Source organism: Macaca fascicularis, chromosome 1 (genome assembly GCF_037993035.2).
Source record: "Macaca fascicularis isolate 582-1 chromosome 1, T2T-MFA8v1.1".
NCBI classification, from domain to species: domain Eukaryota; kingdom Metazoa; phylum Chordata; class Mammalia; order Primates; family Cercopithecidae; genus Macaca; species Macaca fascicularis.
In genome coordinates, this window is record NC_088375.1 from 61,933,810 (window position 1) to 61,956,381 (window position 22,572).

General features: G+C 51.9%; 1 protein-coding gene and 1 long non-coding RNA gene across 23 annotated transcripts in view; one reads left to right on the forward strand and one right to left on the reverse strand.

The window, feature by feature from the left end:
- The window catches only part of SOX13 (SRY-box transcription factor 13), a 54,746-nt gene extending 34,223 nt beyond the window's left edge, over positions 1-20,523 (forward strand). For 2 of the 22 annotated variants that reach the window (XM_074033697.1, XM_074033699.1), the window contains exons 2-14: positions 5,720-5,936; positions 7,121-7,232; positions 7,322-7,408; positions 9,311-9,483; positions 9,927-9,995; positions 10,398-10,512; positions 14,729-14,814; positions 15,065-15,227; positions 15,688-15,797; positions 15,946-16,054; positions 16,467-16,610; positions 17,437-17,653; positions 18,642-20,523. In XM_074033697.1, the coding sequence (XP_073889798.1) occupies positions 5,721-5,936; positions 7,121-7,232; positions 7,322-7,408; positions 9,311-9,483; positions 9,927-9,995; positions 10,398-10,512; positions 14,729-14,814; positions 15,065-15,227; positions 15,688-15,797; positions 15,946-16,054; positions 16,467-16,610; positions 17,437-17,653; positions 18,642-18,918 (1,878 nt within the window). In that variant the 5' untranslated portion in view covers position 5,720 and the 3' untranslated portion in view covers positions 18,919-20,523. Of the gene's footprint in view, positions 1-5,719; positions 5,937-7,120; positions 7,233-7,321; positions 7,409-9,310; positions 9,484-9,926; positions 9,996-10,397; positions 10,513-14,699; positions 14,815-15,064; positions 15,228-15,687; positions 15,798-15,945; positions 16,055-16,466; positions 16,611-17,436; positions 17,654-18,641 lie in introns of all 22 variants that reach the window. The other 20 variants (XM_074033705.1, XM_074033707.1, XM_074033714.1 and 17 more) reach the window with 17 other exon arrangements.
- Positions 20,374-22,362, reverse strand: LOC141409773 (uncharacterized). The gene is made up of 2 exons (XR_012431819.1): positions 22,125-22,362; positions 20,374-21,928 (listed from the first exon to the last, which is right to left on the reverse strand). It is a non-coding gene; the product is annotated as an uncharacterized lncRNA (long non-coding RNA).
- Between the last annotated feature and the right edge of the window lie 210 nt (positions 22,363-22,572).

The window sequence follows — 22,572 nt, forward strand, 5'->3', positions numbered from 1 at the left end:
CTCATTGTAAGGATGAGGAGACAGGCTAAGGGAGGTTAATTAACTTGACTAGGTTCACACATGTTAGCCTGTGGCAGGGCAGGAATTTAAACCCAGGTTGTTGGATTCAAACCCTGTGGGTCTTCCAAGTTGTCCCCTGACTCCCTCCAGGACCCTTGTTTTACAGACACAGCTTGCAGGGGTGAAACAGACTGTGCAGAGACCCCCAGCTGCAGAGTGACAGAGCAGTGACCACATAACGACCCCTCTCTTTCCATCTCGCTCCCTTTCCTCCCTTATCTAGTTGATCATGGGACCGTCACTCCCCTCTCTGGGATGGTTAGGATCTGGAGCCTGGCACTGATGCTCTTCACAGAGACACCTGCGTCTCTCTGGGCCATGGCAGGCGGGGGCTTGGTTCCCTTAAGACCAGACAGGGCAGGGAAAGGAGCTGCTCTTCTCAAGCAGACCTGTGCTTGGGGAGGGGGAGAGGGAGGTAAAAGAGGTACCCAGGGACCCTCTCCCCCAAAGGTGAGACCCAGAGATGCTCTCCAGTGGGGGCGGGGTGGCACTGCGCCTGGGTTGTTGCCTTTTCACAGACAAGTGGGCCCAGAGGATACCAACTAAGGGCCAGTGCCCAGCACCTGCCGTTGAGCCAGACACCTGTGAGGATGGAAGGGCCCTTGTCTGGGCAGGGTTATCTGGTGGGCACCAAGCCCTAGTGAACAGACTGACACCTCTAAGCTGGCTTGGCTGGTCACCAGGAGCCATTGTCTTTGTGCTGGAGGCCAGGGTAGGCCGCTGAGAGGGCCAGGAGACAGGCTCCCTAATATAAGGGTGATCCATGGTGCCTGGCTGGAGGGACCATGGAGGCTAAGTGTGTGTAAAAGCTCAAAGGGAGGAGGTGTCCTAATGCAGCGCTGTCCAACAGAAATATAATGGGAATTGCATGTGTAATATTTGCTAGTAGCTACATAAAAAAGTATAAAAAGAAATAGGTGAAATGAATTTTAGTGATGTATTTTCTCTAACCCAACTTATCCAGAAAGAATTTCAACTTGTAATCAGTAACCATTATTAATGAGCTATTTTATTCTGTGTACTAAGAATTCTATTCTTAGTTACATTCTATTCTGTGTACTAAGCCTTCGAAACCTGGGGTGGGTTTGATGCTCACAGCACATTTCCGTTGGGACTGGCTGCATTATAAGTGCTTAGTAGCCACGTGTGGCAAGTGGCTGCAATCTTGGGCCGTGCAGTCCTAGGGTTAATTAGGACAGATGATGGCCTCCTTTGCCTCCACCATCAGCTCCAGGGATGGATGGTTGTTCACCATCCCCAGCTGGGGAGACCTTGGACTTTTGTGTCCCGCTCATCTGACCATGCTCCCGGAGGCTGCGGCTGCTGCTGGGATTTCTGGGCTGCAGCAGGAAGGCTTCGAGGTAGGAGCTGGAAGCCCCTGAAGTTGGGACAGAATGAAGGAGAGACCCTTAGGACCCAAGTCTGGAGTGAGGAGGGACCCGGTGGCCGGCCTGTGCCCGCGGTGGGTGTGAGTGAGGTGGTGCAGAGCCAACGGATCAGAGGCCCACAGGCCCGCATTGTGCGCCTGTCACACTTCCTTTGGCTTTATTGCTTTTGTCCAACACCCTATTGTCTGGCTTCCTTTTGTCCCCCATTCAGTGCTGCTGCCTTTTATTTTCCAGCCAGCCTGGTTGTTTTCATTTCTTTTGTCTGAAGTTCCTGAGAGGAAGGTTTTATTTTCAGCGGTTTGATTAATTCACAGCTTGAGCCCAGGGTTTGTTTGTTATGTAATTGCTGCCTTCGGCTTCAGGATAAAACCCCCTCCCCGACTGCGCCCACTCCCACTTCTCACCCCCCTGCTCTCGGCCTGGCTCTGAGCCCCTCCCGGTGCCCGGATGGGCTGAGCCGCCTGCTTCCTGGACGCTCTCCCCAGGCCCCTGGGCTGCAGGAGGGGACCGCAGAGCGAGCTGGGCCGGGGTCTCTTCTCTTCTCTGCATCTAGGTGGGATGGGGCCTTTCTTCTTATGGTCAGGGAGGCCCCTCTCTGCAGTGCCCTATCCTGGGGCCCAGACCCTGGGGAACCCTACACTTTGAAAGTGGGTGAGCAGGAGAGTCTGATCTGATCGGCAAGGTGAAATCAAATCAAATACACATGCACTCATGCGCTGCCTTCCCACCAACGTCTCCGTCAACGACCAAACACATGTAGGACGGTGGTCCTGCAAGATTCTACTACTGTATTTTTGCTGTAGCTTTTCTATATTTGGATGTTTGGATACACAAATATTTAACCATTGCATTACAATTGCCTACAGTATTCAGTACGTAACATGCTGTACAGGTTTGTAGCCTGGGAGCAATAGGCTATACCATCCAGCCGAGGTGTGGAGTAGGCTGTACCATCTAGGTGTGTGTAAACATACTCTATGAGGTTTGAATAACAAAGAAATTGCCTGGTGATGCATTTCTCAGAACATGTTTATGCTATTAAGTGATGTAAGACTGTCTAGTCATCCCACTGTATCTGAGATGGTTGGTTTCAGGACCCCCAAAGGTACCAAAATGTGCTGATGTTCAAGTCCCTGATATAGAACGGCATAGTATTTGCATATAACTTATTCACATCCTTCCGTACACCTTATTTTTATTTATTGTTATTATTATCATTATTATTATTTTTGAGACAAGAGTTTCACTCTTGTTGCCCAGGCTGGAGTGCAATGGTGCCATCTCTGCTCACCACAACCTCCGCCTCCCAGGTTCAAGCAATACTCCTGCCTCAGCTTCCTGAGTAGCTGAGATTACAGGCATGCACCACCATGCCTGCCTAATTTTGTATTTTTAGTAGAGACGGGGTTTCTCCATGTTGGTCAGGCTGGTCTTGAGCTCCCGACTTCAGGTGCTCCACCCACCTCGGCCTCCCAAAGTGCTGGAATTACAGGCATGAACCAACACGTCCGGCCAGTTGTTATTATTTTTGAGATAGGGTCTTACTCTGTCACCTTGAGTGGAGTGCGGTGGCTTAATCTTGGCAGCTTCAAACTGCTGGCCTCAAGCGAATCCTCCAGCCTCACCCTCCTGAGTAGCTAGGACTACAGGCGCATGCCACCCCCAGCTAAATTTCGTATTCTTTTGTAGAGGCAGGGTCTTGCTATGTTGCTCAGGCTCATGGGCAGCATAGCAAGACCCTGTCTCTACAAAAAAAATACAATATTCCTGGCCTCAAGCAATCCTCCCACCTCAGCATCTCAAAGTGTTGAGATTACAGGCATAAGCCCCTGTGCCTCTAGATTATTTATAATACCTAATATAATATAAATCATATGTAAATAGTTTTTGCCCTGTATTGTCTAGGGAATAATGACAAGTCTACATGCCCAGGACAGATGAAATTTCTTTTTTAAATATTTTCGATCTGAGGTTGGTTGAGTCCATGGATGTGGAACCTATGATACAGAGGACTGATTGTATATATTTTATTCAATTATAATATTTACTTATTTAAAATACTCTACATGTACTCTATTATATACAATACATGTTTCATAATACATAACAAACATTTTACAGAGTTGATGCAATCTATCCAAATGCATCCATACATAGTTGATGCAATATTTAAATACCATACTGCGCCTGGGATGTTTAAGGAATTTTTTACTGTAGGGATATTTTTACTATATCTGATTTTAGCCTTACATACCTCCTAATCCTAGCCTTACGTACCTTACAAACATCTAATCTCCATGCAAAAAAAAAATTTAAAAAATTATTTAACAGTGCTTTTCTAACTCGTGCATATCAGAATCACCTGGAGGGCCTACTCCCAGAGATTCTGGTGGGCGGGACCCATGACTTTGCCTCTCAAGCCCCCAAGGCATACTGAAGCTGCTGGTCCTTATACTGCATTCCAACTAGTAGTGGTTTAACAAACACCAGATCATGTGATGGTATTTGGAAATGTAATACACAAGAAAACAACAAAACACCAGATCAGTGCTTACTGGTGCCACGAACTGTTCTAAGTACCATATAAATATCAACTCCTAGTTCTTACGGCCGCCCTGTAGAGTAGGGACTCTTACTATGCTCATTTTACAGGTGAGGAAACTTGAAGTACAGAGCAGCTAAGCAACTTGCCTTAGGTCACTGGGCTAGTCAGTAGCTGAGGCAGGACCCATGCGTAGCTGGAACCTGCTGTGTGTTCCCACTAGACTCCAGAGCGCATCTCTAGATGCGTGCCCCAGTGACTTTGGAGGATAGGCATCTGCTGCTCTGCCCAAGCCTGGCATGACCCCTGGAAACCACTCCCTGAGATGCTACGATTGCTCAGCTCCTCAGATGTCCCAGACAGTGATGTGACAGGAAAGGAACAGCAGGTGCAGAGTCTCAAGAGGGTCTGCCAGGTATACCAGGTGCTTAAACTAGGAACTGCAAACTCAAATGCCTATAGTGGCCATACTCTAAATGAGAGATTCTAGCTAGATATTGGAAAATATTTTTTGTAAAGCCAATCATCTCAGTCTGTTATTCCCCTCTGTCCACCCCCCCCCCTTTTTTTATTTAAAGAGATGGGAGTCTCACTAGGTTGTCCAGACTGTCTTCAAACACCTGACCTCAAGTGATGCCCCTTCCTCAGCCTCTTGAGTAACTGGGATTACAGGCATGAACCACCATACCTGGCTATTTCCCCCCTTTTGATAGATGCATGAAGTAAGAAATCATTTACTTTTACCTTGTCTCCACTGTAAGAAGACGACTATATGTCTTATATATAGAAGACTATATGTCTTATATAGTTAATACTTGGTTTCCTTTTTGGGGAGTAGTAGGAGTGTAGAGGCTAAGGTAGACTGGCCTGTCCATAAGAAATACCCATTACTCAATTCCAGCCAATATTTGCCACAACGACAATTGAGCTAGAAGTTCAAATTTAGATTTTTATGTGCTATCTCTTGACTTTTAAGTTTTGGAAACTAATTATAAAAATGCATTTGTAGGCTGGGCATGGTGGCTTACGCCTGTAATTCCAGCACTTTGGGAGGCCGAGGTGGGCAGATCACCTGAGGTCAGAAGTTGGAGACCAGCTTGGCCAACATGGCAAAACCCCATATCTACTAAAAACACAAATATTAGTTGGGGATGGTGGTGCGTGGTAATTCCAGCTACTCGGGAGGCTGAGGCAGGAGAATCACTTGAACCCAGGAGGCAGAGGTTGCAGTAAGCTGAGATCGTACCCCTGCACTCCAGACTAGGTAACAGAGTGAGGGAGTCGGGGCAGGGAAGCATTTGTATACATACAAACATACACAGACAGATGCGCACTGTCTCTCTCTCTCTCTCTCTCTCTCTCTCTCTTCCCAACTCTGTTGGGCTCAGAGACAACCAGTCAGTATCTGGCCTCGTTAGTTGGGCTGGTCAGTCCACTAGTCCTGTAGTCCCAGCATTACACAGGCAGCGCGTGCGGAAGCGTGGGCCCACTTTTCTCTAGAACTTTTTGTTTAAAAAGCAAAAAACAAAAAAGCATGAGGGATACAAGAGCCTTTGCTGATTTTTTTCTGTGGGTTCATAAGTAGGCTTGCCCTTTCCGTGAGTGTGCCCGTGTGACGGGCACCAGGAGGCACTTGGGTGGGGTCAGGGGAGCAAACAGTAGGATCACTGCCTCTGGGCGGAAGTTTATGACCGGGGACTCACCTCAGCTCACTCTGTCCCTCCCCCAGGATGTCCATGAGGAGCCCCATCTCTGCCCAGCTGGCCCTGGATGGCGTTGGCACCATGGTGAACTGCACCATCAAGTCAGAGGAGAAGAAAGAGCCTTGCCATGAGGCCCCCCAGGGCTCAGCCACTGCCGCTGAACCTCAGCCTGGAGACCCAGCCCGGGCCTCTCAGGATAGTGCTGACCCCCAAGCTCCAGCCCAGGTTTTCAGGGGCTCCTGGGTCAGTGTTCCCGCCCTGCCTCCATCCTCACACCCATGCGCTGTACCTGGGCTCTCTGCTAGACTGGACAGGCCCACTCCCCTAGATGGCAGCAGATACAGGCAGAAATGGTGATCATAGGGGTAAGACGCTGTGCAGGGAAGCAGGGAGGCACTGCCAAGTTCAGTCTGAGGCTGGAAGCAGAGTCACCTATCAGAGCAGGACCTGGATTCACGCCTGCACTCACTCACTCTCTTGATAGTGACTGTTCACCTATGTGTGACCCAGTCCTTGTTTCTGAGGACTAGATGGGGAGATAGAACACACATGCTAAAGTCTGGCTTAAAAGTCATCTACCAGCTTTTTCAGGTGATTTGGGAAAATCAACCTAATTACCCAAGCAAGAATTAGGTCACTGTTAAAGATGATACGGTTCTTCACCCTTAAAACAAGAGAATTGAGCTACATGATTAATAAGGATTCTTGCAACTGCTACAAATTCTGATTTCATATAGGAGATGTAAAAAGGTAACATATAATTAAAATCCAAATAAGTGAAAATGAGGAGAGTTATGGGCTCTAAGAAAGAATCCAGCCTGGAGGAGGGGGTTGGAGGGTGGGGGCACTGGTGATCGAGGAAGACTTCCTGGAGAAGTAGAGCCTCAAGCTAGGCCTTAAAGAATGGGGAGGACTTTGATGAGAGGAGTGAGGCAGGCAGTGGGGAGTTTGAGTAACTTTTGCCAGCCCCAGCCTGCTCCCCTTTGCAGCCCTGCTGGTGTAGTGGGTGTGTTCAAGGGAGTAATAATTAGTAGGTGACTTTTGGCCCCTGATTGCAATGGCAAACCTCATTCACATGCATTAACTCCCTTGATCCCAGCAACAATCCTGTGACAGAGGAGGTATTAATATTTCCATTTTCAAAAGAGGGAAGTCAGGTTCAGAGCAGTTGAGGGACTTGTGTGGGATCAAGCATTGTGTGAGTCACTGAGCCTAGACTGAAACCCAGGTCTTTTGTTTTGAAATCTTCTGTTCTTTTCCTGAACAAAGCTTGGGCAGGTAGAGGTCAAAGGGGCCTACTGAGTGGAGAAGTAGGACCTGGATAGGGCTGGGATCCCTCAGGGTACACATCTTTGGGGTTCCCAGCCCTCCCTGCAGCCTGTCCCCTTCTCCTGGGGGTGATGGTGACAATTCAGTATGTCTTGCAGGACTGTAGCTCTCCAGAGGGTAATGGGTCCCCGGAACCCAAGAGACCAGGAGCGTCGGAGGCTGCCTCTGGAAGCCAGGAGAAGCTGGACTTCAATCGAAATTTGAAAGAAGGTAGGATGTCTGCCCTAGTTAGAAGCAGAAGCCTGAGGCAGGAAGGTGTTGTTAAGACGGTTATTCCTCACCCCTTTGCTGTCTTCCAGTGGTGCCAGCCATCGAGAAGCTGTTGTCCAGTGACTGGAAGGAGAGGTTTCTAGGAAGGAACTCTATGGAAGCCAAAGATGTCAAAGGTGAAGGCCTGTCGGGGGTGGGGGAGATGTTTGAACCCCATCTCTCTTCTGGTCTGGTCATGCAGCCTGGCTCTGCAGGGCAGTTCTTGGTACCCTCATACCTATCCTGTGCCATCTGGCTCCTGCCTGGCCTTAGGGGTCATCACCATCCCTCGCCTGGGGGCCCCAAGCATTAGGTCTCACTCATCCCATGCAGGAGAGGCATGGTAGGAATCAAATCCCATGACTCTGAATCTGGGCTCTCACCAGGCACCCTTGTGACTTCAGGCATGTCATTGCCACTTCCCAGGTCTAACCGTAACATGAGCAGAAAGTTCCCTTTCACTCTAATTAATTCTAGGTCAGTTGGACCTCACTAAGTGAATGAGAAGTAGTGATTAATGGGCTTGGGTTCCTTAGAGTGATTTTTTTGTTTTGTTTTTGCTTTTTTTTGGGGGGGGGGTTTGGAGATACGGTCTCCTTATGTTGCCCAGGCTGGAGTGCAGAGGCACAATCTTGACTCACTGCAGCCTCAACCTCCTGAGTGATCCTCCCATCTCAGACCCCTGAGTAGCTGGGAACACAGGCACCTGCCACCAAGCCAGGCTAATTTTTATATATTTTTTAATAGAGATGATGTCTTACTATGTTGCCCAGGCTGGTCTCAGACCCCATGGGCTCAGGCAGTCCTCCCACCTTGGCATCTCAAATTGCTGGAACTGCAGACATGAGCCACCCACCGCACCCAGCCAGAATGATCATTTTTGCATTGTCATCGATCACACCCACAGAGGGAACTTTAAAACCATAGAGATGCTCAGGCTCCACCCCCACCTATTGAATGGGAACCCTGGGGCATGGTAGGGGCCTGGGCCTCTATACTTCTCAAAGGATCCCTGAGTGATTCCAATGTTTAAAAAAAAAAAGAAAAAAGGAAAAAAAAGGTCTGTGGCCAGGCACTCAGGAATAAACTGCTGCATCAGACAGGAGCTAAACTGGAGGTCAGGGAAGCACTAACATTTATTGGTTGAGGACCACGTTCCAGATCCTGGACTAAGAGCTTTGTATATGTTAGTGCTTCTTTTTTTTTTTTTTTTTTTTTCCTGGAGACAGCTGGCTCTGTTGCCCAGGCTGGAATATAGTGGTGTGATCTTGGCTCACTGCAAACTTCGTCTCCTGGGTTCAAGCACTTCTCCTGCCTCAGTCTCCCGAGTAGTTGGGATTACAGGCATGTGCCACCACACCCAGCTAATTTTTGCATTTTTATAGAGATGGAGTTTTACCATGTTGTTCAGGCTGGTCTTGAACTCCTGACCTCAAGTGATCCACCTGCCTTGGCCTCCTAAAGTGCTGGGATTATAGGCGTGAGCCACCAAGCCTGACCTCTATTAGCTCATTTATCCCTCACAGTAACCCTCTGAAGTGACTGTCATTATGCCCACTTAACAGACTCTAAAAACCCTAAAGTGCAGAGAAATTGGTAACTTGCCTAACAGCTCACAGGCAGCACGGGTGGAAATGGGAATTGACCCCAGAGCTGTCTTGCTTCAAAGCCGGAGTGTGTCCCACTGGATCCCTCTGATGGGATGGTTGTCCACCCTGACCCTGTGTGGTGCTGAGCACTCGAGGACATTCAAGAGGCCCAGGGCTCTGGGGCTGAGACGTCCCACTGTCAGCATTTTCAGGGGGCCTGGAATTCGTGGCTAATAGGGGAGAACTTCTAGGCTAGTAGTTGCCAGGTAGCAACATGAAGAACCCCCTTCAAGGCAAGCATCTTGTGTCATCATCTCTGTGGCTCAGCCCCTAATGGTCCTGGGACATAGCAATTGCTCAATAAGTTTTTGATAGATGGGTGGATAGATGGATGGATGTACAGATGAACAAATAAAAAGTCTCAATGGGGGCTGTTTCACTGTGGAGCAGGGACCCAAGAGAGCCTAGCAGAGAAGGAGCTCCAGCTTCTGGTCATGATCCACCAGCTGTCCACCCTGCGGGACCAGCTCCTGACAGCCCACTCGGAGCAGAAGAACATGGCTGCCATGCTGTTTGAGAAGCAGCAGCAGCAGATGGAGCTTGCCCGGCAGCAGCAGGAGCAGGTAGGTCCTGTTCGGTGGGTGTGGCTTTCTTTCCAGGAAAAGGAGTGTGTCAGGACCTAGAGAAGGGTGCCTTAGGGGCAGGCCTCACCAGTGCAAGCTGGGGCCTGGGGGCAGGCGGGGCAGGGTCTATGGCCAGGGGCTGTAGGATTCCCACCTGGACTGATTCATGAGCCCTTGTGCGGGGTCAGGGTAGGAGGGTATGAAAGGGACTCTGCAGGAAGAGCAGCTTGCAGCTTCCTACCCAGCCTCCTGGTCCTGGAGGGAGGGATGAGCTTCCTACAAAAGGAGAACCAATTCTGAGGGCTGACTGCTCTGCTCCCTACTGCCACCCCACTCCGCGGTTTGCCCCACTGTAGAAAGCAGGGCGTGGTTAGGGCTGGGCAGGCTCTGGGCCCCAGGGCTAATGTCTGTGACCCCCTCTGCCCACTCTTTCCCTCTCCCAGATTGCAAAGCAGCAGCAGCAGCTGATTCAGCAGCAGCATAAGATCAACCTCCTTCAGCAGCAGATCCAGGTAACCAGAAGGGAGACCCAGAGAGGCATGGGAGGTGGTTGAGGGAGTTGACACCAGCCTGGAGGGTGCTGGGGACAGGGGATGTGCACCGAGTTAAAGCACCAGAGCAGAATCACTCAGGCTTGACCCGAGGAGGGTTATTTCTGTTCTAGCCTCCAACCTGTCTTCCTTCCCTGATTTGAGGGAGGAGCCCGGCCTGTCTTCCTCCCCAGCTGAGATCTGAGGGCAGGTAGACAGGGGCCCACAGAGGTGGCCTAGGGTCAGTGGGATCCTTTAGAAAACTGTCCCTGCTTTATCCCCTGTGCCTCTTGTCCATGGGTCCATTCTCTGTGTCGTAGGCTGACCATAGTTGGGTAGCTCTTTGGGTCCCTGGGGACTCACACAGCGTTTCTTTGCCTTCAGCAGGTTAACATGCCTTATGTCATGATCCCAGCCTTCCCCCCAAGCCACCAACCTCTGCCTGTCACCCCCGACTCCCAGCTGGCCTTACCCATTCAGCCCATTCCCTGCAAACCAGGTGAGTGAGAGAAGGGAGGTTCCAGCATGGCAGCCAACCTGTCCTGAGGTCAGGGAAAGCGCCCTGGAGCGACTCTCATCCATTAATTTGCTATGTGAACTTCCTGGGCCTCAGTTTTGGATCTGTCTGGTGGAAGAATAATCCTCTTTTTCTGAATCTTGCTGAATTTCACTGAACTTCACTGGGAGAATGAAAAGAAATAGCACACTGAAAAACCATAAAGCCCTTTCCAGATGTAAAATGATGTAGCAATCCAGGTCTAGTCTCCCCAATTCGAGTATATTTACTGTGCCAGAATATTAATATCTGGAATATTGCCGGGTACGGTGGCTCACGCCTGTAATCCCAGCACTTTGGGAGGCCAAAGTGGGTGGATCACTTGAGGTCAGGAGTTTGGGGCCAGCCTGGCCAACATGGTGAAACCCCATCTTTACTAAAAATACAAAAATTAGCTGGGTGTGGTGGTGCATGCTTGTAGTCCCAGCTACTCAGAAGTCTGAGGCAGGAGAAACGCTTGAACCTGGGAAGTGGAGGTTGCAGTGAACTGAGATTGTACCACTGCACTCCAATCTGGGTGACAGAGCGAGACTCCATTTAAAAAAAAAAAAATCTGGAATATTAACTGGGGTTTATAAATCTCCCAAATTCTTTTTTGTTTGTTTGTTTGTGTTTTGAGAGACAGAGTCTCACTTGTTCTGTCACCTGGGCTCTGGAGTGCAATGGTGTAATCTCAGCCCACTGCTGCAACCTCCGCCTCCCATGTTCAAGCAATTCTCCTGCCTCAGCCTCCCGAGTGGCTGGAATTACAGGTGCACACCACTATGCCTGGCTAATTTTTGTATTTTTAGTAGAGACAAAGCCTCGCCATGTTGCCCAGGCTGGTCTCCTGACCTCAAGTGATCCTCCCGCCTCGGCCTCCCAAAGTGCTGGGATTATGGGCATGAGCCAACATCTCCCAAATTCTAACAGCCACGATTCCTATCTTCACACTCTTGCCCCTGCCTACACCATGTCACTCTGGCCATGTCACACTCTTGCCCCTGCCTACACCATGTCACCCCATCACTGAAATTCAGCAGACTGGCCATGTGTCAGACAAGGGTGTGGGACCTGATGGTGCAGGGCAGTTGGGGACGGAGCATGGAGTCTGGGATTTATTTTCTAGGCCGTGGGTGCATGTGAACGTTAGAGTAGTGAGTGTGTCATTCTGGCTTTGAGGAGTAGGGAGTGGAGGCCAGAAGCAGGACCTGCTGAGGTGATTCTAGTAATAGGGGATGATACCTGAACTAGGGCAGTGACAGAGAGTTATGGGGACAGGGCAGAGACGCTGCCCGTAATTACCCCAGGAGTGTGGACAGCTTTAAAGGCAACCTGTGCTAGTTCATCGTCCCTGTTCCACAGGTGAGAAAGAGACAGAAGAGGAAATTCCCTGAGGCCTGTAGGCTGTGGGCTTGGGTAGACTGCTCAGTCCCACCCGCTCTCCGCTCCTGCGTGGTTTTGGCCGGGCACTGTAGGGTGGTGTGAAGGGGAAACACGAAGGACTGAGAAAGCCAGGCCCCATCTTCATCCATTCAGGGGCTGTAGAAAGACACCATGGACTGGGTGGCTCATAAACAACAGACGTTTTTTCCTCACATACAGTTCTGGGGGCTGGGAATTTCAAGATCATGAAGCCAGCATATTCGGTGTCTGGTGAGGGCCGACTTTCTGGTTCACAGATGGCGTCTCTCACTGTGTCCTCAGGTGGTGAAAGGGGTAAACAGGCTCCCTCAGGCCTCCAATCTCATTCCTGAGGGCTCCACCCTCATGACCCAGTCACCCCCCAAAGGTCCCACATCCTAATTCTATCACATTGGGAATTAGATTTCAACATAGAGGGGCACAAACATTCAGACCATAGCATCCTGCCCCAGACTCTCCCCAGGTCATTTTCTAGTCATATGCAAAATGCAATTCATTCCATCCCAATAGGCACCCAAATCTTAACTTGTTCCAGCATCAGTTCAAAAGTTTCAAGTCCAGAGCCTCATCTAATCTCACCTAGGCTGGGCGCAGTGATTCATGTCTATAATCCCAGCACTTTGGGAGGCTGAGGCAGGAGGACTGCTTGATGCCAGGAGTTCAAGACCAGCGTGGGCAACAAAGTGAGACCCTGTCACTACAGAAAAAAAAAAAGCCCAGCATGGTGGCCTGTGCCTGTGGTCCCAGCTACTTGGGAGGCTGAGGCAGGAGGATTGCATGAGCCCAGGGGGACAAGGCTGTAGTGAGCTACAATTGCACCACTGTATACCCTCTTGGGAGACAGAGCGAGACATACAGAGACAGAGTGAGGCCCTGTCGCATAACAGACAAAAATAATAATAAATCTCAAATCAGTTATAGGTAAGACTCAAGGTATAATTCATTCTGAAGCAAATTCCCCTTCAGAACTGAGGAATGAATTTCTGAGGTCTGTAAGCTGTCCAGTTTATGGCACTTTGTTTCAACAGCCTGAGTGGACTAAGACAGGCCCAATGTGGAAGTTTCCAGTTAGCTGGCGGAATGTGGAGTGGAGAAGGTTGAAGGTGGAGGACGGGGTAATTCCAAACCATTGCAACTCCCCATGAATGTGGAGGAGAGCCGTGGAAGCAAGGGGACAGTGATCCGGTCAGGGATAGGGCCCTCAACTGCTTTCTGGGCAAGTGAGGCAGTAAATAAGGTGTGGGAGCCTGGGACTGGCACGGCTGCCTCCCTCTTTGTTTGCTCCAGAAACTAAGCAAGCAAGGTCCCTTGCAAAAGCTGACTGCAAACAGTGGCCCTCCCTAGCTCACAAACCTTACACGGTGCTCTGTACCCACAGCATGGGCTCCACACTCCTGACCTCGGCCTTCAAGGGCCTGGGAGCCAACCCGGCCCTCATGGCCGGCCTCATTCCTCACAGCTCACCCTCACACACGCCACCACCCCATCTCCACCTGCCTGAATCCTGCCCATGCTGCAGGCACTAGCGCACACCTCGGCTCCCACAGGGAGCCTGCTCTAGTTACCCCGCTGGAGCAGAGTTCACTGGTGTTCTGCCTGTGTGGCTCTCATCACCACCTGCCATGCACTTCGTGATTTCTACATGTGGCCTATCTCTCCACCTCTCCACCTGGATGCTGGGCCTGGGAGTGAGATAGGGTAGGTAGGAGTGCCATGTCAAGGAGAAGGAAAGGCTGTGGAGTCTAGAGGTCCTGGGTTCAAATCCTGATGCTGCCATTTCGTAGCTCTGTGGACAACCCATTTTTCTTCTTCTTTTTATTTTTTTAGTTTTGAAAATTTAAAAATTTTTTTTTTGAAACAGAGTCTTACTCTGTCTTTCAGGCTGGAGTGCAGTTGTGTGATCTCGGCTCACTGCAACCTCCGCCTCCTGGGTTCAAGTGATTCTCCTGCCTCAGCCTCCTGAATATCTGGGATCACAGGCGCTTGCCACCATGCCCAGCTAATTTTTGTATTTTTAGTAGGGATGGGGTTTTACCTTGTTGGTCATGCTGGTCAGGCTGGTCTTGAACTCCTGACCTTGTGATCCACTCACCTTGGCCTCCCAAAGTGCTGGGATTACAGGCATGAGCCACTGCACCTGGCTTAAATTCTTCATAATAGATATGGGGGTCTTGCTATGTTGGCCAGATTGGTCTTGAATTCTTGGCCTCAAACAATCTTCCCACCTCAGCTTCCCAAAGTGCTAGGCGTGAGCCACCATACCTGGCCCCATTTGACTTCTAAGGTTTTCATTTCTTTTCTGTAAAATGGGATGATGATGTATTCAGCCCGTTACATATCACATACAGTGTATTATTGTGAGATGATACACATGAGACATTCTACACAACAGGCAGCCGCTTTTGTGCCCTGTGCCCAGTAGGTACAAAATAAAAGTAGCTGTTGGATGAATAGATGGTGTACCCTCTCTCATTGTGCCATTGGATGGGACTCTAGAATCTGGGAAACTCTATTTAGAGTGAGTTGGGAAGGGCGGGAACCCGCTGAAGATACCAGTCAGCGTGCAGAGGGGCAGTGTGGGGTGAGGGGATAGGAGCCACCCAGCAGTGCTTTGGGGCTGGGGAGGGCAGTGGTTGGAACCAAGCTGGCCCAGCTCCGAGCTATTGCCCACCTTGTGGTGCTGGGACCTCGTCAAGCAGGGTGTCTGCTGTTCTGTGCTCATCCAGGACTTTTCTCCTTGCCGCCTTTTCCATAGTGGAGTATCCGCTGCAGCTGCTGCACAGCCCCCCTGCCCCAGTGGTGAAGAGGCCTGGGGCCATGGCCGCCCACCACCCCCTGCAGGTACCGCCCTTTACCCACCGGCCTGGGGCTCCCTCTCGAGCTTATGACGGCCGGCTGCCGTGTTAGGGGACTGCGGGGTGTGGACTGGTGAGCCCTGGCATCCTGTGTTCTTGTTCACCTGCTCCTTCTGCGCCCGCTTTTCTGTCCATCTCCTTGTGTGTTCTGGGTATGCTCACCTCCCTTCCTCTCTGTCCTGTGTGGGAGTCTCCTTTGGTGTCTGTCATCCTCTGACCTGCCGGGTCTCCCTCAGGAGCCCTCCCAGCCCCTGAACCTCACAGCCAAGCCCAAGGCTCCTGAGCTGCCCAACACCTCCAGCTCCCCAAGCCTGAAGATGAGCAACTGTGCGCCCCGCCCCCCCAGCCATGGAGGCCCCACGCGGGACCTGCAGTCCAGCCCCCCGAGCCTGCCTCTGGGTAAGCCTCCTGCTGCCTGCACTTGTCCCTCAGCCCTCTTTAGGGGAGGGCCAGCGGCATGATGTGACCTTGAGCAGTCCCTTCTCCTCCCTGGAGGAGATTCCAGATTTTATCAAACAAGGCGTTAGACTTGCTCTTAGCAGAAGATCCCTTTCCTCCTCTCCCTCATCATAATCTCTCTGGGTGTTCCAAGCATCAGGGATTCAGGCCAGAGTCGCACAGTTCCAGGGGGTACGATTCTCATTTCTAGTCTATTGACATGCACAACAAATAGCCAGTGTAAGTGGCATCCCCTTGAGGACGTGCAATGCAGCCGCCCCGCGGAAGGACAGGAGGGAACAGTAACTCAGGTGCCTCATGGGAGTGGCATGGCGGGAGGCTGATGGAATTTGGACTCACACTGGGCTGATGCCCTCAGCTTCTCTCGCTTCTCTTCCATCACTTCTGCCCTCTCCCACAGGCTTCCTTGGTGAAGGGGATGCTGTCACCAAAGCCATCCAGGATGCTCGGCAGCTGCTGCACAGCCACAGTGGGGCCTTGGAAGGCTCCCCCAACACCCCCTTCCGTAAGGTAAGGTCCCCCACTCCCCTGAACCTGGAGGCAGCAACAAATGGTGGCCAGGGGTGGAAGACACAGTCTGAGGCCACCAAGTGAGGAGCAGGGAGAGGAGTGGGGTGATGCAGCAGAGGCTGATGTCAGGTTGCCCCTGTCAATCTAGGACCTCATCAGCCTGGACTCATCCCCAGCCAAGGAGCGGCTGGAAGACGGCTGCGTGCACCCACTGGAGGAAGCCATGCTGAGCTGTGACATGGATGGTGAGGGCTCAGGTGTGGGGCTGATGGGCAGGAGGGCCCAACTCTGTATCCTGCCAGGGCAGGCTGTGTCTGCCTCTGATCTCTTCCCTCCCTTGGTCTGTTGGGTCCTTTCGAGGTGTGTGTGCCTCCGCTGTCCCATTATGTGTCTGTTGGCTCTGTCTCTGAGTCTGCTTTCCTAAGTTTTGTGGCTGCTGAGTTTCTGCTCTCTCTTGAGGCCATACCGCTGTGATTTTCTTGGGCCTCTGCTGATAACTTGCTGTTTCTTCTGCCCCATCTGCTCCTGCCTTGCTCCTCCTTGGCTGACTGCTGTGGGAGCCTCCTCAGTGCCTCCTGCTGGTCAAGTAGGGGACGTCTCTCTGCTGGCCCTGGGGCACTCTTGGGATCCCAGACAGGCTGCCTGGCTGACTTCACTCCTGTCTCCCAGGCTCCCGCCACTTCCCCGAGTCCCGAAACAGCAGCCACATCAAGAGGCCCATGAACGCCTTCATGGTGTGGGCCAAGGACGAGCGGAGGAAGATCCTGCAAGCCTTCCCAGACATGCACAACTCCAGCATCAGCAAGATCCTTGGTAAGGGCCAGTGGCTGGGGCCATGGTTCAGTATGACCTGGTTGCGGGAGCCAGCTGGGTCTATTTAGGGCGTGCCTGGTGATGTTCCATACTGTGTTGGACTCCAGTAGAATCTGATGATAAGGGTGCAGGAGTTGCTGGGGATGTGAGGGCAGCTGGGTCCTGGGGTCTTACAACTGACGTGTTTGGTAGCATCTGTCCTCAAGAACTCAAGGAATGTGTGTGTGTGTTTACATTCTTTAGTACTCGTGATCTAAATGTTTGTCCAGACCCTTGCTCTGGCAGAAAACAGGAGATACTAGTGTTCTGGGCTGTCACTAGAAAGATTTTTTTTAGTTACATGTCCTTACTTGTGGCCACAGAGGGACGTCGGGCAGGGCAGATGGGGCTCGAGGGGGCAGTTGTTTTCAAGACTGAGGCTCCTGTGGTGTCAGCGCAGGGCAGGACTCCTGTCGACTGAGACATCAGGTATTTTGCCCTGAGCAGGGAGCCTGTCTGGGTTGTTGAAGGCCGGAGGTGGCTGCTCTTTTGTTTATGAAAATCAGGCAGGCCAGAGAGGCTCAAGGAAGTTGCTGCATTGTTAGGAACATGGGTGGGTACTGAGTCTTAAGCTGGCAATTGGATACCCCTATACAGGCTAACTTCATTCATTCATTTGCCCAACGTCCAAGGAGCACCCATATCGGGCCAGGCCCTTGCTGAGTGCTTGCACATATATTATCTTGTGGACCTACTTGGGGACCAAGATCTTCTCAGGTCCTGCATGGGGCTTGGGGTGGTCAGCACAGCCCAGCACTGACTGCCTGCCCCTGGGGGGTTGGGTCAGGATCTCGCTGGAAGTCCATGACCAACCAGGAGAAGCAGCCCTACTATGAGGAACAGGCACGGCTGAGCCGGCAGCACCTGGAGAAGTATCCTGACTACAAGTACAAGCCACGGCCTAAGCGCACCTGCATCGTGGAGGGCAAGCGGCTGCGTGTGGGCGAGTACAAGGCCCTGATGAGGACCCGGCGTCAGGATGCCCGCCAGAGCTACGTGATCCCGTGAGCAGGCCCCTGCCACAGGCAGCCAGGAGACTGTGTGTGCATGCGTAGCTCTCATAAGTGGCTGGGTGTCAGTGTGTGGCCTGCCTTTGTGTGTGACCCCAGGGGTGCTGTGTGGATGCCTGTGTGTGTGTGTTATCTGTGTGTAGTTGATCCTGCACGTGCGACTCGACTGTGTATGGCTATGTATGTGACTGTGGTGACTACTCAGTGGCTGAGGATATAGGAATGTGACTGGAGGACTGGCCACATGGACCTGGAGAAAGTGCCTGTAGATCCCACTGCCAGTGAACTCAATAGAAATTCAAAGGTGCTAGAAATAAAAGTATTCATCACACAGAAAGGTTCCTGACTTGACTAAAGCAAGCACCCTAGTCTATTCCTTTAAACAGGACATCTCCCAGGGCATTTAAAATACACAATTTCTACCTGGTGTGGTGACACACACCTGTAATGCCAGCACTTTGGGAGGCTGAGGCAGGAGGATCCCTTGAGCTCAGGAGTTTGGGACCAGCCTGGGCAACGTAGTGAAATCTCATCTTTAAATAAAATTAGCCTGGTGTGGTGGTGCACACCTGTAGTCCCAGCTACTCGGGAGGCTGAGGCAGGAGGATCACTTGAGCCTGAGAGGCTGACACTGCAGTCAGCTGTGATTGCACACTGTTCTCCAGCATGGGTGACACAGCATGACCCTGTCTCTAAATATAAGTAAAGAAAACAAAATACACAGTTTCTAAAAACTGGATTCGAACATGATCCTCCAAGAATATTGTCTGTTGAACACATCTATGGCCCTGGGTCTGCAGGTCATCTGCAGGGTTGTAGGTTCAGTGAATCTGGCCATCAGAAAGGCTGGGGGCAGGGTATATAAGTCACAGTCAAGAGTGTGTGGAGTGGGAGTGCACACTTTGAGGAGGCTTGGAGGGGAGATGGGTTTGGGGTTGAATCAAGTGTGCATCCGTCACCATGCCCCTTCTCTGCCCCACAGCCCGCAGGCTGGCCAGGTGCAGATGAGCTCCTCGGATGTCCTGTACCCTCGGGCGGCAGGCATGCCGCTGGCACAGCCACTGGTGGAGCACTATGTCCCTCGTAGCCTGGACCCCAACATGCCTGTGATCGTCAACACCTGCAGCCTCCGAGAGGAGGGCGAGGGCGCAGATGACAGGCACTCGGTGGCTGATGGCGAGATGTACCGGTACAGCGAGGACGAGGACTCGGAGGGCGAAGAGAAGAGCGATGGGGAGTTGGTGGTGCTCACAGACTGATCCTGGCTGGGTGGGCCCGGCCCCTTCTCCTCTGGGGAAGACCTCGTCCCAACCCGATGGGCACAGCCAGCCAACCTAAGACTATGTTGGTACTTGGACTTGTTCATGCCCCAGAGATGGGCAAAGCTGTGCACTTGTAGATACATTCATGAGGGGAGAGGTGCCCTCCCTCCCTGAGGAGCTGTTGGCCTGGGTGGGCAGGAACTGCAATATGGCCATGGGCTGAGCTGGCTGAGCACCTCAGCCTTTAGGGCTCATGGCCAGGGGACACTGTGTGACTCTCCTCTCTTGCAGGTCTATTCACCTGGGGTATGGCAGCTACTGACCTGTCTCCCTGGGGTCACATGCTTTGTTTCCATTCTTGTCCTGGCTGGACCAGCCACTGTGGGACCAACACCCCCCCCACACTCCCCCAGACTGCTCGTCTATCACCAGGATCGCTTTGCACTTTGTGCGAAAGGGTCTGGCTGTCCCTTGCTGTTTTCATCTCTGCCAAGCCCGTTGCGCCTCTGGCTGCTGTGTGTGTGCGTGTGCACGTGTGTGTGTTTCATCTGTTCATTCATTGCACAAGATATTTATTGAGTGCCCACTACGTGCCAGGCACTGTTGCTGAGTTCCTGTGGGTGTGTCTCTCGATGCCACTCCTGCTTCTCCGGGAGCCTCTTTCTGTGCTTCTCTTTGTCCCCAAATTGCTACCTCTTTGTCAGTCTGGGTGTCTCAGGTTCTGTGTTTCCTTGTGTGCATTTCTGTCTCTCTCTGTCCTTGTCTCTCTGCAAGGCCCTTTATTTCTCTCTTTCTTGGTGTCTGTCCGTGCTCCCTTTGCCCTCTGGATTCTCTGGGTCTGTGTAGGCCCCTGGTCTGCCCTGGGCTCATCAGCCTTCCTGACCTCCTCCTGCCCTCCCCTTCACTCCCTCCCTGGCTCTGCCAGTCGGTTCCCACGGAGCCATTTTTAGCTCTGATCAGCATGGGAATGTGCCTCGGCCTCCAAGGGGCTTTGTCCTGGTGCCCCCGCCCCTGGTCCCAACCTGATCCCATGAGGGAGTCGGGACAGGAGGATTGATGGTGCTCCCCTTCCTGCCAGCGTCAGAGGCCCTGGAGAGGGGCTCTCCATGGCAGCTGGTCTTTATTCCTCCCTCATGAGCACAGGGCGGGGGGCTCCCCATTCTTGGAAGAGGTGGAGAAGACTCCTGGGCTTCAGCCTCTCCCACCCAGCCCTGCTCCTCACCTGCCGGCCGTCCCCTCCCCCACTCTATACTGGGGACTGGATCTCAGCCTCTGATCAGTTTCACAAAGTTTGTTCCCTAAGGAAATCAAATTCCATTGTCACCTAACTCTAAAGATCTAAACAGCCCACGGATCAGTATGGGAACCCCAAATCCCACAGGGCCAGATGTGGAGTCTGTGTCTGCCCCCGTCTTCTCTTCATCTTCAAAGCCCCCACTTCTCTCCAGGCTGTTTCTTTTTTTATGACTGTAAACATAGATAGTGCTTTATTTTGTTAATAATAAGATAATGATGAGTAACTTAACCAGCACATTTCTCCTGTTTACACTCGGGGGATTTTTTTGTTTTCTGATGACATAATAAAGACAGATCATTTCAGAATCTGGCCCTTGTGCAGGGGAGGAGGGAGGCTGGCTTAAGTCCAGAATTCCTAAATACGCCACCAGCCTGGGCACCACTGTCCCCTGGTGGCAGCCTGCAAAAGCTTCAGGCCTGGGGCTTCGTAGGAATCGGCTTCATGCAAGGGAATCCCAGGCCAGGTCTGTGAGTGACCTGAGTGACCACAGAGCCCACACTGAATGCCCCTACCTTGAGGAGGTGAGGCCACCCGGATCCTAAGAAGGCAATAGTAAGAGCACTGTAATAGGAGTCAGGAAGCTCAGGGTCTCCCTAGAACTGGCCACATGGCTGGGGTTGGGGAGTGGGAGCCAGGTCTCTCCTTTGGGGCCTCATTGTCCTCATCTGACAACAAGATTAAACCTTATACCTGGTTCTTATTCAGAGAAGGAGCCCTTTGAGACTCTAATGAAAGCTGTGGATCCTTTTCTCAGAAAAGGGCTCACAAAGGTTTACCCTGAAGCCCAGCTGAGGCCCCCACAATGCTAATTAATGAAGCAGGGTCTCTAATGATAATGCTTCAGGCTCTCCATGACACATGCTTTGAATGAACACTTCAGACCTAGTTATCACATTGGGAGAAGTAATAGGCCTGCAAGGGCCGGCTGACGGACTGAAATGCCTCAAAAATGCATATTAACCAGGCTTTAGAGAGACAAATCTTGTGGTGAAAAATTAATCCCATCAGTATAGAGTGGGGACAGCAAAACCGAATGGCAGTTCTTGTGGAAGAGTTGGACTTGGGCTGAATTAATAGAGGTTTGTGTTCACAACAAGGGAGGTGATGGTCCAGTGAACCCCACACAGACCTAGTCCCAGGGGCAGCATGCCCTACCTCGCCCCGTCACTAGGGAAGTCTGGCCTCACAATGGAGGGGCCCCAAAGCAGGCACCCCACATGGAGGAGCACAGGAGGGATCCTGGTGGACATTGTCCTTAGAGGAGTCTTCAGAAGGGTCAGGCATGTTTCCTCTAGAAAACAAGACAGTTGGACAGAAAGGACAGGATTGCTTTCTCCAAAGCTGCCAGGTGGGCAAAGTGTAGTATTCCACAAAGCTCATGAGGCAGAACTTCAGCTCTTGGATGAGGTTCAAGGCTGTCTTGACATAAAGAACACCTTTTCCACAAATAAGAGTGAACTTCCCAACTCGGGAAGTCCTCAAGCTCTTGAGTCCTGGTGGAGGGATTTCTAGATTGGAGAGGGTAGTGGTGAGAGAGGGCAGGTGTGGTCGATTCTAGGACTACAAAGTTGGGAGGGTGTGGAATAGAGACTGCCCAAGAATTAAGCGCCCAGCCATTTGGTCTGCGGAGCGTCCTGGATGCTGGCTGGCTGTTTTTTCCCCAGCCCAGGTTCTCAGAGCCTCCTCTCCTTTGCCCTCCTCACGCCATATCTGGAAAAGATGCAGGCAGATGTGGGAGGAGGAGCTGGCGGTGGCGCCTGCCCCCTGGTGGTCACGATGGAGAGCTGCTCATTGCACCTCCCACTGTCTATCCCCTCCCCCCTCCGACCTCGGCCCTCGGCCTCCTCCACTTTTCCAAACCAGGTCCTGCCAGTCTCAAGACTCTCCTAACCTGGCTCATTCCCACCTGTCGGTCCTGAGTTCCTCTTCCCTTCTCCAAGTGCTCTTGTCTTGCCTGCCTTATTCCATCTGCTGAGACACAGTAGCGGGCCATGGAGCCCCACCCCCTGTCCCATGAGAGGCAGGATGGGGCCAGGTGGTTGCAGAGGCCAGGAGCAGAGTGGCGTGGTCATTACCAGGAAAGCTGGGCCACAAGTTCGTCCCTTCCGTGCGTCTCCGGCAGAGACCGTGGGGCAGAGCCCGTTGGGAAGATGGATATGCCCGGGTGTCCTTTAACTAGAGCTCTTTGCTAAGAGTCTTGGAAGGGGCCCGAGGGGGTGGAGCCCAGATCACACTTGGGAGGCTCCCAGGCCCGGTGTTCAGCCAGGAGGGCAGGAGTGCTGGTTAGCCTGGGGTGGCAGTGAAAGGAGCGAAGGAGGAACTCGCAGTCTTTGGGGGACAGGATTGTGTTCCCT